General features: G+C 33.2%; 1 protein-coding gene across 1 annotated transcript in view; it reads right to left on the bottom strand.

Moving 5' to 3' along the window:
* Positions 1-2,304: 2,304 nt before the first annotated feature.
* HOOK1 (hook microtubule tethering protein 1) overlaps positions 2,305-14,359 on the bottom strand; it is a 48,194-nt gene continuing 36,139 nt past the window's right edge. Inside the window, exons 16-22 of the mRNA XM_033115048.1 lie at positions 12,655-12,748; positions 10,932-10,966; positions 10,315-10,397; positions 9,573-9,673; positions 6,686-6,787; positions 4,282-4,350; positions 2,305-2,478 (exon numbers count right to left, since the gene is read on the bottom strand). Coding sequence (XP_032970939.1) covers positions 2,308-2,478; positions 4,282-4,350; positions 6,686-6,787; positions 9,573-9,673; positions 10,315-10,397; positions 10,932-10,966; positions 12,655-12,748 — 655 coding nt within the window. The 3' untranslated portion in view covers positions 2,305-2,307. The remainder of the gene's footprint in view (positions 2,479-4,281; positions 4,351-6,685; positions 6,788-9,572; positions 9,674-10,314; positions 10,398-10,931; positions 10,967-12,654; positions 12,749-14,359) is intronic.

The raw sequence follows: 14,359 nt of genomic DNA, 5'->3' as shown, positions 1-14,359 counted from the left end.
ATGTATCAATCAGTTTAAATTTTATCAACTAGAAAAGTGGTAAATCACAAAATTTGCTTTTTTTATTAAGAAAAAAAGAATCTAGCTTTGTCTTTATTCAGAAATTGCATGAATTATTTAGAAAGTCCAAGTATAATAATCAAAAATTTATGAGCAGTTGAAATGTGAAAATACTAATTTATTGAAATTGACATTTTACAACAAATTCCATTAAAAGGGAGCTTGAAGAGCTTGTAAAAATCTCAATTATAAGCAAGTAGTAAATACCAAAGAGCAGATGTTTTACATTGACCAAAATATACCAAAATGCCGTAATATTTAGAAAATTTTAATAGGCATGCTAAAATGTTTTCAAAGGCTTATTCCATTTCACTAAAAGTCACAGGCAAGCAGAGACTACAAGAATATACAAAAATGCAAACCAACAATATATTTCCACTGAAAAAAGACATCAAAATCTAAGAGGTAGTAAACAAAAGTAACCCTGATAAAACAAAAAATCCTGACAAGATGCTCCCTAATCTCAGAGACTCAAATGCAGTATGAAATTCTTGTATTTTCAGTGATTAAAAAAATTTACTGGTAGAGAATCTAAAAACAAAGTATCTAAATGAGTAATACTGTTAATGAAACAATATTCGTATTTTCAAGGAAGGCTAAGAATAAAATCGACACCCAAGGTCTATAGCCTGCAGGCCAAATCTGGCCTACCAACAGTTTTTGTAAATAAAGTTTTACTGAAATACAACCACACCTATTTCGTTTACATATTGTGTATGGCTGCTGCTTTCAAACTTTACAGCAGAGTTGAGTACTTGCTACTGATCATATGGCCAACAAAGCCTAAAAAACTACTATCTGTTCCTTTTCAGAAAGCTTGCTGATCCCTGCCTGGTCTAGACTTCTGCTGATGGGTATGCAGTAGTTGAACAGCACTGGAAAGATTACTCATGTCACAATATAAGGTATTTAACTATAAGGAAAGCAAGATGCTAGTTATGCCACAATTCAATTCCTTTTCATAGTGAAATAGTCCTAACATTTTTCTTCTTTTTACTTTTGTGGTCTAACAACAATGAATATTTCTATGTTATTTTTAAAAAGTTCCCGTGTGGCACTGTCCAACAGAACTTTCTGCAATGATGGAAATATTTTATATCTGCACTTTCCAATACTGTAGCCATTAGGCAACATGACTACTGAGCATTTGAACTGTGGCTGGTGCAACTAAGGACTTAATTTTTTCATTTTAATTAATTAAATTAAAATTACCACATGTAGCTTGTGGCTACAATATTGGACAGCACATATTTTACTCAACTCAATTAAAATTCCAAAGTATGACTTTTAAAAATAACCAAAAAAAAAAAAAAAGAGAGAGAGAAAGTAACACCTTTGAAAATAAAGAGCTTTGGACAGAAATGAACTGATACCATAAACTCAGCCCACAACAGATTCCTTAATTAGTAAACAAAATCAAATTGATTCCAAATTGTTTCATCACTGCACCATCTCTTTTCAGTGAAGAGGCAAAACGCTGATAATTTTATGTTTAAAAGCAAAATGATTGTAATCTTCATTAATTACATTAAAGAGCATGTGGATGTTTCACACAAAGTACATATTTTAGCTTGTTTCCTGTCAAAGTCACCACTTAAAAAGTCAGTTTATGTCCAGAAACTGAACATTTCAACCATGCTGTACAAAAGCACTTATTTATAGTAAGTACACAGGAGAAGTATAACATCTTCTGAATCTGCAAAATTTCCAATTAGTCACTTTACTATGGCAAAGGCATTTCAATAGTCAAATCTTCCAAATATTGTCTCTTTCATTACATGACAAAATATACCCATTCAATGACAGAATTAGAGAATAGAGGTAAAACCTTGTATATATCTAGTCAAAAAAATATAACATTTTTTTTGTGTAGTTCTATATGTGCCTACCTTAAGACTATTTTTATATGGACCAAAACAATAAAATAAACATAAATATATTCCAAAATTACGTATCACTGATTACACATTGCAAATTAACCAAGTTACTGGTACAACTGAAAACATTAAACTGAAATATACAATTTGAAATTACAGCACTCTCAAAACACAAATGTTTGAGATGTGTGCCTGATTACATCTTCCAATTATTCAAATGTGCTCCCTTTTCAAAGTCAGCCAGCAAAACTGATTTCATGCATTTTGAATAACTGATATCCAGCATCATAAACTTCCTTTTCAATCTGGTTGTTCGGTGAAAGATACAAAATATTTTAAGGGCACTTCTGTTTATGTTTTCTTTCGTAGTTTAATCGGATGTTGTAGCAGGAACTTTAACAGAGAGATTTCTTCTGGTGTTGGTGATGTGCCGTTGCTGTGCTAAGAAAGACCGTGCAGGGGTACATGCACCAGTATCTTTGCAAGCACCACTGCTGCTCACAAGTCTAGATTCCATCCCCAGTTTCTGGAATGCTAGACTCTGAACAAAAATAAACAAACAAATAAAATGACTATTTAGAGTCGAGTTTTAAAGTGCTTTTTGCATACATAAAGTCATTTAATCCTCAAAACAATCCTATAAAACTGGTGTTTTCCTCATTTTTGTAGAATAAAATAAGGATTCAGAAGCTACTTAATCTGCATATGATAATGGTATTAAGAGAAAAAAGCCATAATACCCAGTTTTTCTGTTTTAATCCACTGAATATGAAATCATTAGAAACAGTAGCATAAAATAACATTCGAGAATTAAGCTTAACTTCAATAATAAAAAAAAGGTTCCAAAGCAAATTGTTGTGTTTCGGCCATCACTCCACCCTCTATAAGCAGATGTAACACAATATGAAAGCTTAGATCAGTGGTTCTCTGGATTAATATTAACACCACTAAGAATCTGTTAAAAATACAAATTCTACCCAGTAGATTCTACCTAGACGTACCGAATAAGAAGGTCTACAGGTGAATCCATAATTTGTATTTTAACAAGACTTCTGATGCATGCTAAAGTGTAAGAACCACCAGTATAGCTCAGACTTACTATGGTCTATCTCAGTACTGACACAGGACAAAACTATTGTAGTTGCTCTTGTTGAGTTTCTTAGTAAAGGAACTAAGATCACATAACACAATTTTACTGAACTAAGTGTGACTAGTAATTAATTAGTACAATAGATAGAACAGAGTAGATGCTCAAAAAACTGTAAGTGGAAAAATGAACAAGTAATAAAATACATTATTTGGCTTTAACGTCTTTAATGATTTATGTATCAAAAGGCCACAAGAGAACAAAGAAAACAATACACAGTTCTCTAGATTTACTAGGATGACTAACCTATGACAGAAGATTCTGGGAACACCTCACCCATGATTTCCTTCAATGCCTTGCTAAATTAAGCCAGGTTTTACCAAATAGAGAAGGGAGGGGAAGAAAAGAGCACAGACATAAAAGGATGATGACATGAAAGAACAAAGCATGTTTGAGGAACGACAAGTTTGATGTGGAGAAGCACAGGGTTCACATGTGGGCTGTCTATAAAGGCATATTCTCTCAGACTAAATAAGCAGCACCTAAGGTAGATAGTAGCTGATTATCTATCTAGTCTAGCTGATTAACCCAAAAGAACCATATACATCATGAAATGCTACTCTTGAAAACATCCTACACATACTAAGGATGAAAAAGTAAAATACACTTCAAATTCTTTTATACTGCTCTCTCCTCATTAGGACAGACAGTTATTGAAGAGTATTCCTTGGATAAAAAAAAAAAATAACACATGCATTAAAGGACACGATGAAAGACTTTAGGGAATATTAAAATAAATGTTGAGTACTAGAAGCACTTAATTTGGCATGACAGATATTCACATTTCTAAAGAAACCCTTTATGGAACACAGATTAAATGTTTCAGTTCAAATAAGGCAATTTTAAAAAATATTTATGGATTGTTGTGTGCATGCTTCGTGTGTATCAATTTAAGGACAATGAGTCATGAAATCAATTCGTTGATTTTGAGAAAGTCAAAATCAACTAAAAACAAACTAAAATATATAGTCAATTTGGACAATGATCAACATTAAAAAAAAAGCAGCAGAGAGTATGACATAAAATACCTGAGTGAAAAGCACACAGTCAGAGTAACTTTTGTTTAGTTATATTGTAAACATGTATATGTACTGATTTGTGGTATTAAAGTTATTTCCTTCAATGGTTCTTGGTTATTTCCTTCAATGATTGATAAATAGTTCAAAACATCCAATCACTGACTGAATTTCAACTCACCTTATTATACCACGCAGAAACAATGAGTTTTTCTTCATAATCACGGAATTTTGCTACTTTACATTCACTCTGGAAGAAGATATAAAGACTATTATTAAAATCCCAGAACTAACCCCAAATTACTAAAAATGGAATCATTTCTTCAAATGCTCATTATTCAGAAGATTTGAAGAATGCATGTTGAGATACATAAAACAAAGTGTAAAGTGAATCATGGAGAAGTGCATGTAAAGCACCTTAGGAAAGAAAAAGATTGTGCTAGTATAGTAAATCTTCATTTCAGATATTTCACTGGAAGAACACACATCTAAAAAGCAACATCCTCCCCCGCCCCCAAAGAAATTAGTGATTCTTATGCTACTGTCATTTATATCTAGGAAAAAAAAAGTAAAAACTGGCTTAAATAATAAAACAAACCTGTACCTGTGAAAGAATCAAAATTAAGGAGAAAGAGATATAATAAAAATATCCCAGAAAATCCTTTAAAATCTACTATAAAGCTTAGTATGAATTTGTATTTCTCAATTCTCGGTGACCCGTATACTAGATTGCCTGTGGCCTTAGTTATATGCGATCTAGAGACAGATATCCATTTCTTAATTACTCTAAAAAGCTAGTTTTACAATTTTGTTGAGTACCAGATAAAGTTGGATGATAAAAATCTATAATCTGGAAACATCTGAATGTTTTCAGAGCGAGATGCTGATGATACAAAAAGCATACAAGAAATGAAGGAGGTAAGATGCCTTTCTTTTGGCTCACACCCACTCCAGGCAGACTCCCCAGGAAGGTTGGCAGATATTAACATTCCTTTTTTCCTTTTTTCCGTGTGTGTACAGATGAATACACATGAATTAATGGCCCACCTGCTGTGAACTAACTGAAGTTTCCCCTCAGAACCCCAGAGCTACAGGCACCATTTTGTCATCATACTGTTAGAGAGCTGCACTGCAAGCATCACCAATGCTGTGCATTCTCGTTGGCTTTCACTAGGACGTGAATATCAGAGCAACTTAGATTTCAGAGATTCAGTCTAAGTGTCATTATTTTATAGGTGAGGCAACTGAGGACCACAAAGGAAAGGTGACAACTTTAAAATAACTTACCAATAAAACTGTAACCCTGACCTCTGATTTATATATTTAATGTTGAGAATACAGAGATGGAACTAAGGATACAGCCTCTGGCTTCAATTCACTCTGACACAAATCAAAAAGAAAAATGATGCTATTGTGGGATGAATCCATGAGTTCAAAGTACACGGAATCACTCTGGAGAGAGAACACACTTCGCTAAAGGAATACAGGGAATGCTTTATAGAGAAAGAGACATTTGGATCCTGAAGAATGAACAGTATTTGTTCAGAAAGATACCCCTCACCAGTGCTTTTTACAACACCCGACAGCCTGGACAAGCACTTATAGAAAGTGCACATACGGCCAGCGTGTACTTTGGTTGTTAAAGTCTCTAAGCAAAATATCTCCACCGAATTCCACATCTACTGGCTCAGAAATAACACGAAGAAAATGTAAGTGAACATATGTTTCTTTGAAATAAAGCACTGCTAATTGATTCAAAAAGAAACCAACTATCAATTACGAGAATTTCAAGGTGAGTATATAGAATTCAACATGGCTCTGCAATTATGTATATGTTACTATGAGGAAGTATATACTGATTTCAAGAGTAGCATCACACTCAGGATAGTATGAAAAACAGTAGTTTTGCACACACACACACACACACACAAAATTAGCACCTGCCCAATTACAAAATCTACGAATATAGAATTCCATGCTGACATACTTAACACTGCTCATAAAAAATGATATAATCACTGACATAAAAGTATTAAAATTTAAAGACTCAACTACCAAATGCAAACATGCCATTACTAACATAATTTTGCATCATTAATAAGAGACTGCCACTTTGCTCAAGGGCTTAGTGGGATTTTGAAGTACTTCCTTCTCTCATGAATTCCAACTGGTAAGTTTGTTTGGGTTCAGGTAAGGAACAGGGGAAAGAGGTAAGATAAATTTGGTTAACTGAGTACAGGTACCCTTTTTAAAAGGTGAGCTTGGTTTCTTTCATTTCTGAATGAACCCTCAGCTGCATCATTTTCAAAGGAGCATTACATCAGGACTCTGTTAAAAACTAAGGGCTAGCCACATGATTGGCTGTTACAGAGCAGCAGAGACACAATGCAGCATGGCACACAAACTGCAGAGAGACCCACCTCGTGGGCGAGTGAGATGCCCTGCAGTAAACATACTCAGTGCAAAGACGTGATATTTCTAATTTCTTGTAAAACTTGATCATTAATGGCAAATCTATGACAGCAGTTAATTACCAGGATTACCCAGAAAAATTAAGAGGAGATGCATGATTATGAAAGTTTTACCTCCAGAATCTCAATTCTTCTCTCTTTCTCTGCCAACTGCTTTCTAAGTAGCATTATTTCAGCTGATGCTGGATTTAATTTGGGATCTAAAGTTTTTATTACCTATTTAAAGAAAAAAAAATTATGTTCACTTTATCTTACCAAATATTGAAATATTAAGAACAGTCCATAAAGATCTATGTAAGTAAAGTGGAAAATTTTCCAGAAAGTGGTCCAAGAGTTATACTTTGTCTTACAATCAAATTTGAATAATAAAATAACTTATTCCATCAATGAGAAATGGTACAAAAATTCAGTACAAAAATGGAAAGATCCCTATCCCACAATCAAATTTCCCCTTTCCAAGGCTCAGTAAACAGGGATACTTATTTAGCTTTATCAAACTTTGAGCATCGAGGTCTTGAAATAACCATTTCCGTATTCATCTGACTTGAGCATTTTTTAAAATTAAAATGAATTCAATAATTACAGTGGAACTTGCTGACTGTATAAAGTAGGAGTGATATACACCAAAAATTCTTAGCAACAATCTTTTTTACTACCATTATCTAGTTAAATGTAATTCAATATATAAGGTCAATATAATATATATTGATGATTTTGTCTGCGAACTCTAGGGTGCTCAATCACATTTACAAAAATTACTAAAGGTTGGGTAAAACGAGATGTTTGATCTGAATGTTGTTCAGAGACTTAGCTAAACTATGTAGTAAGCAGTATGACAGGAAATCAATTCATAAATGTCAGGAATAAATTATAAGCACAAAACAAGTTTCCAATAACAAGGTCATCTGAATGATTAATTATAAATCTATTAAAAATAGTCAAAACTATTTCACGAGTTAGGAAAATGTCATCTATATTTACAGAGGTAAAGAAAATAGAAGGTAATATATCTAATGATTACTGTGGTTCATTCAAAACGATTTCCTGAGTGCCAAAATGGCAGCAGGCACTGCAACAAATGGGAATAGAGCAGTTTACAAGAGACATGGTGTCTGCATTCACAGAACTCACATCATACAAACAGATATATTAAAGAGTTTAAATCATAATTACAAAGAAAAAAAATCAGTCTCTAAACGATAAAAAGTATGGTTTTGTCTTTTGTGAATTTTTATAATGGACACACCATGCTATTCTAACCTCTCCCCCAAATATCGTGAAATCACGTTTACAAGTAAGCAGCTGTTTTTTAAATAATTATATTCAATAATGGCAAGAATATGGTATCCTTTGTCATCGCTTTGTGCAATTAATTATCATCCTTTTAGAGTATCCTTCAGAAAAATACATCAAGCATCTTATTAAAAGGTTGCTATGCTATGATCCAATAATTCTATTTGACCCATTAACCTAGGAACAAAGTTAAGATAATAAACCAAAAATAAGTCAAAAACTTTCTGTATAAATATGTTCCCTATAGCCTTATTTCTAAGATCAAAAACATAAAAAGAAATGGAAACAAAGTATTTCAAACATCAGGATGATGACGAAGTAAAACTATGATATATCCCACACAATTGAGTATTATGTAGCCATCTTTTACTTTTGCAAAGTCTGTTGTGTGATTTCTGTTTTGTTTATTCCTGTATTCCAGTGCTTAGTACCATAGGCATTCAATAAATTTTAAATTACATTTACATAACATGAAAAAATTTTATGTTTTAAAAATACAAATCATACATATATATATATGTACAACACACTTGTGTGTTATGTATATTATGGCCAAAAAGTATGGAGAAAATGTGTATTGAAAAAAATTCACTGTTAAGAAAATATATCAAAAGGTTAATAGCAATTATCTCTGGAAACCTTTCTAGAGTTTGTATTTGTTACTAAAGGCATTTATACTTCTGTAATGGAAAGAAACTGAACTATGGCATAGGTTGACTGGATGTTTACCAAGCCCTGTCTCCCTAGAAGTTCAGTGTGACTATAGGCCTGAGCTCTGCCCAATGAAGTGAGAGTGAAAATGGTTTAAACTGATTGCGGGCTTGACCCTTACGTGTCTCCCACACAATCTATGCTCTCTTCTTTCATCTACTAGTTGGACAGTGGCAAGTAAACCTGTGAATCCTGTGTTGAAGAAGGCAGAGCCTATATCAGCTCGAGACTGTGAGTGACCGTATGGAGCAGAGTCCCTCCCCCCACTAATGACCAGATTTCACAGGATCAAGGAGCAAACTTCTATCTTGTTAAGCCTTAAGATCCTGGGGTTTACCTGTTGCTGCGGGTCCCATTTATGCCTCAGTGAATATTATATAAAACAAACATAAAAAGGGCAGACATTAGCAAGATTTTAAAGCTTCGTCCTTAAATTCTTTTTATTCAGTACATAGAGAAGAGTACACTGACATTCTCTGAGAGAGAACACTTAATTAGGAAAATATATGGTATTCGTGGACATGAAAGATTTTATGAGAACAGTGCTTGCAGAAGTTTAGTGAAAAATACAAAATAAAAAAAAGAATAATTAGTATGGTGAACATGAGAACACTGTTTAACTGTCTAATGTAGACTAAATGCTAAAACAGTTACAAACAAGTTTGAAAAGCTACATTTTCACAAAAGGCAAATGTGCTTTCCTTTTAAGACCTAAAGATGCCATACGTTACAGTAGTCGTTTTCTCTAATGAGGTCACTACAGTCCATGTTTAAACAGTTCTTATTAGCCACGTGTTTGCTTTATCTGACACGGATGAGTGAGGGAGAGAACACAAGGAGTGGTGTGGAGACACACCAGGAGCCTGACCTGCAAGGCAGGGTAGTGGGCAGCAAAGGGACATGATGCAGATATGAGAAGAGCAGTACAATCACGTGGAACAGGCGTACTCAGAACCTGCGTCACAAAGACTGGAGCTCTGTAAGATAATTTACTCACATTTCTTGCTTTCTCTAAGTACATTTTATATCGTTCCTCCATTGCTTTCATATCTTCTTCCTTCTTCTGAAGAGCAGCTTCAAGTTCACTGATCTTTTGTGCTAGTAATGAAAATGAAATGAAACATGACCAATTACTACCTACTTAAAGTACTCCATCCTCACACACAAAACATATGTATTTATCATATATATTTTTGAAGGACTGATAAGAGAACATAAGATAAAACTTTTGTTTATTCTTTGTAGGGAATTCTTATCTGAAACTTTTCAAAACGACCAATACGTCCTCGATTATTCTGTATTATTTTTTTCTTAAAAGTATCTATAATCTGATTCGTCTAGCTATTTTCTCCCTTCTATAAAGTATTTAAATGAGCAAATATACTTTACAATGTAATAAGCACAACTATCATAAGAGAAAATAACGCATCCTTTCTACATAATGTTTAAAGTTCAATTTAATCTGATTTTAAATCATTACTTTATATTTTCATATACACTAATTCCTTACTTTACAATGTTTGATACTCCTACATATCAATCAGTTCATTTTATTAGATTTACTTTTTCTTGTTGCCTTAAGATTAGATCGTTTATTAATTACTTACATCACTAAAAATTATCATGGTACTTATTTGCAATGCACGTATCTATGCACTGTCTAAACACTTACACACAGTTCCTGTATCCATCAACTAAAAAGCGCAACTCATTAGATCCAGGCTTTTACAAATACCTACCAGGCTGGTTTATATCTGGCTGAAGATCTTCAATGAGCTCTTGTTTCTTCTGCAATTCTTCATGGACCTCTGTCAGTTTTTCCCTAAGTCGTGGAAAGAACATGGAGTTTTGGAGCCAAACAGATCTAAGAATGAAAACTATTTTCTGCCACATAACATTTATGGACTGTGGAGAAGTCACTTGCTGATCCTTACTTTCCTCACCTGTGAAATGGGAACACCACCTGCCAAATATTATAAGGGCTGTTGTGAAGATTTCTGGCACATGATGGGTGCCAAAAATGCTAAAATTTTCCACCTTACCACATTTGCCTCCTAAGAAAGTTAAAGGAAATATTTTACGGGATAAACATTCCACATCTCCACATAATAGGTGCCTGCTTTGTAAACTCTTCAAATGACATTAGTCATTGAGAAATGTAAGATATGCGATCATTGGCAGGCAGACTGGCACTTTCAGCATGTTTTTCTTTTCACTTTCTGGTGGCAGTGGTGAATATTCAATTGGCATAGGGGTATTTGCTTTTGTAAACAAAATCAGAAAAAGGATATTAACTTTAGAAGCTTTTAAAACCCTTCCCCTCTCATATTTGATATAAAGTATCAGTTTTACTTACAAATGAGCTTCCAACTTCTGCTTTAGTTTGCTGGACTATAAAAATTAAAAACAGTTACTGTAAGATAACTATTGTGGCAAAGATAAATTTTCCAGATATCAAAATCTCTTTAATTCCTTATGAAAGTGTATCATTTAAAATTATAAATGTGATAAAAATTTGTACTTCTAATAATAAACTTGTAAAAACATAATACGATTTTAGGTATGTTTTTCACTCAAAACGGAAGGAAAGGAGAATAGGAAATTAGAGGAGTACAATAACAGAAAGAAAAATGCTTCATATTCCTAAATGCAATGTAAATAACGTTTGAAGTTGAGGAAAAAATAGCAAAAGCAAGCTGAATGTAACATATGGAGGAGTATCAAACACTTAAATGCCTAAAAAAAAATCACTTATTTAAAATACAAATTTTAAGATTTTAGGCCTTTAATGAAGAATAGACAAAGAACTAAATTATCTTATAATAAACCTTTATTATTATAAATGCAAGCACTTTAATATTAGCTTAAAATTAAATGAAGCAATTGGATTTTAAAAAATAAAACATAAAACTATAATCTGCGATAAATTTTAATTGAATTTAAATTGCAATAGTAGTTCTGAATCATCTACTGAATAGATGTAGTTTAAATATATATACTATGGAATATAACTTGGACATCAACAAATTTTTTTTAAAGATAAAGATATTTAAAATCTTTAAAAAATTGTAATCCAAAATGTACTCCCCAATTAGATTTCATTTTAAAAGTATTCCCTAATGTGCCTTAAAAATATATTTGTATTAGAGAGGTTACAATACCGTATATATGCACATATGAGATGTCGCCATGCATGAGACGATTTCTATTTTCCAAGCCCCCAGAGAAAAAAGAGAAAATCATAAAAAGCATAAAAAAGACAGAAAGGAAACGTAACCCTTTCAATCTTTCTTTTCATCATTTAATATTATCCTTACTCTCCCTAGTTTTCTCCCCCATCAACACAGAATCACCTAACATTATCTCATTAATGTCTACCAAACACACAGCTAGCCCTATCTTTTTGCTGTTGTGTTTTAATATATCCCTCCCTCAGTTATCATTTCTTTTCCCCTCAATATAAAGAGGTCAAAGTAAAAAAACAAAGGTAGGTATTTTTAGCTGTTTGAGCTCTTTTAAATCTTATTTCTGCCCTCACAATATTTGCCATCAAAATCCATTGGAAAGGGCAAGGTGCCAAATCAGTATGGAAGGAGGGAAGAAAAAAGGGGTAGTGTCTTCAAGATGCATTAAGGTTTCCGTCCTTTGAAGGTCGGTTTGAAACACTTCTTGAATGCTCTTTTGGTGGAAATAATTTTCTCGTTCTCTTTTCTTATTAGAAGTTCCCCTCAATTCTGACTGCTGCTTACTCTCACTGGGTTGTTCTTAGGCCAGCCCTGTTGGGATCCCAGCAGAACTGTGAAGGCCTCAATTATAGCATGCACTCAATCAGGAATTACCATGAACTTAGGGATAGCTGTTGAAGAAGGACAGATATAAATCACCTACTGAGACATATGATCAATTTATAGAATCCAAATTGGCAAAATTACTGCATCTATTATGCAGATATATACGGTATTTCAGGGTACCATCAACGATAAGAGTTGTACTTTCAAATACAAGATTAATTTGGGCATCAGGACCTATTATATAGAGTCCACACAGAGCAGAGTTAGTATAATTTTTAAGTTACTTACACTTCCTCCTTCAGACTTAGAGCCTTGTTCCTGGAAAGACTTCTGGAGATCTTCAATTTGCTGCTGCAATTCTCGGATGCGCTCTTTGCTCAGCCTATTTTAAGATGAATCATGTATTTATTTGTATTGAAAGTCAAAGTAGATAAGGATCAACACAGGTGCATTTATACAATTAAACTCATAAAGTATACATTTAATAGCAATAACCAATACTGAGCAATCATCTGTGGCTAGGTATAATATATAGCATGCAGTGTATAGTAGATTAGTTTCAAGGAAATACTTAATAAGATAGTTTTATCCTGAAAGCACATACTCCTATACCTAACATTTAAAATTTTAAGGTACTTTGTCAGTGGCAAAAGCCCAAAATTTCTGAACTGTACTCACTGGTATAAAAATGAGAAAACAAGCTCAATTTTCCTACCATTGTATTTTTAATGAATGGAAACTAGGTTTCCTCTTCCTATTTCAGATTTCACAGCATTATCAGGAGAAGAGGAAGGTTACCATTTTCCAACCATTTCTTTATGACTTGTTATTAAATGAAAGAGATTGGCACCAACAACTAGTGCAGATCTTTAAGGAATGATATTCTCATTCCTTAAAACCCCGCTTAAAAGTTGCCTCCATTGGAAGCTACCAGCAGAAAAGAGTACCTGTCTTTATATAAAATTATTATCTATTCATGTCTATTTTTATTGACTCTCTAAAACCTGAAACTTAGTATATCCTATGTTAATTGATATGGAACTGAATAGGATAGTACTATTTAACGGTCTCTTCAGAAAGCTAAAATGTTATTCTTCTTTTAACCACAGCTGATGTAACAGTATACATACTATTGGATTTTGTTAAAATCATGAAGGAGAGACAAGGTTCAAATATCTCTAAAATTCCTGGTGGTCTCTAAAATCCAGTAAAAGTTGGTCAAATACATGTAAGTATCTTCACTGAAAGTATGCTACTTATAAGGGGCAGGCTGGCACTGTGCTTAACAGCAAAGACTCAGGAGTCATACTGACAGAGGGTTCAAAATGCAGGATCCAGAACTTACTAGCTGTATAACTTTGGGCAAGTTACTTAATCTCCTTGTACTTCAGCTTTCTTATCCATAAAAAAAGAGATAATGATAGTTATTACTTTGTAGAGTTATTGTGAGGATTTATTGAGTTACTACCAAAATATGCTTAGAAAAATACCTGGCATATAGTAAGCACTGTATAAATACTACTTTTTTAATATTGTAAATTTGAGCACCTCATTGGTATCAGATAAGTACACCATTTGCTTTAAATACATTATCTGTAATCTTCGTAACCTGCAAATAGGTTATTACCTCAAATTTACATCTGAGGAATCTTAAGTGAATTTAAGTACCTTGCCCAGAACCAAATAGTTAATAAGTTTAAGAAGAGATGGGATTGAAATTTCATTCCACAATTCATGGCCCATCCATGAACCAGACTGCAGGAGAAAGCCAGACTGTCATTCACCTGTTAAATTTTCTTTCAATTGTGAAGACATCCAAATAAATTTCAAGAATAAGCAACCTGGTTAACAAAGTCTGCTAAAAGTAATGGATAGTGACAGACAACAAATGAAACCAAAAAAAAATCTTCTTTTTCTAAATATCCTAATTATTTTAATTACAATAATATTTTCCACTTGTGTGAATCAAGATTTTCTGGTTAGGTAATGAAAT

Source organism: Rhinolophus ferrumequinum, chromosome 9 (assembly GCF_004115265.2).
Source record: "Rhinolophus ferrumequinum isolate MPI-CBG mRhiFer1 chromosome 9, mRhiFer1_v1.p, whole genome shotgun sequence".
Taxonomy (NCBI): domain Eukaryota; kingdom Metazoa; phylum Chordata; class Mammalia; order Chiroptera; family Rhinolophidae; genus Rhinolophus; species Rhinolophus ferrumequinum.
The sequence above is the reverse complement of the archived record's forward strand: the minus strand, read 5'-3'. Positions and strand labels throughout refer to the sequence as shown.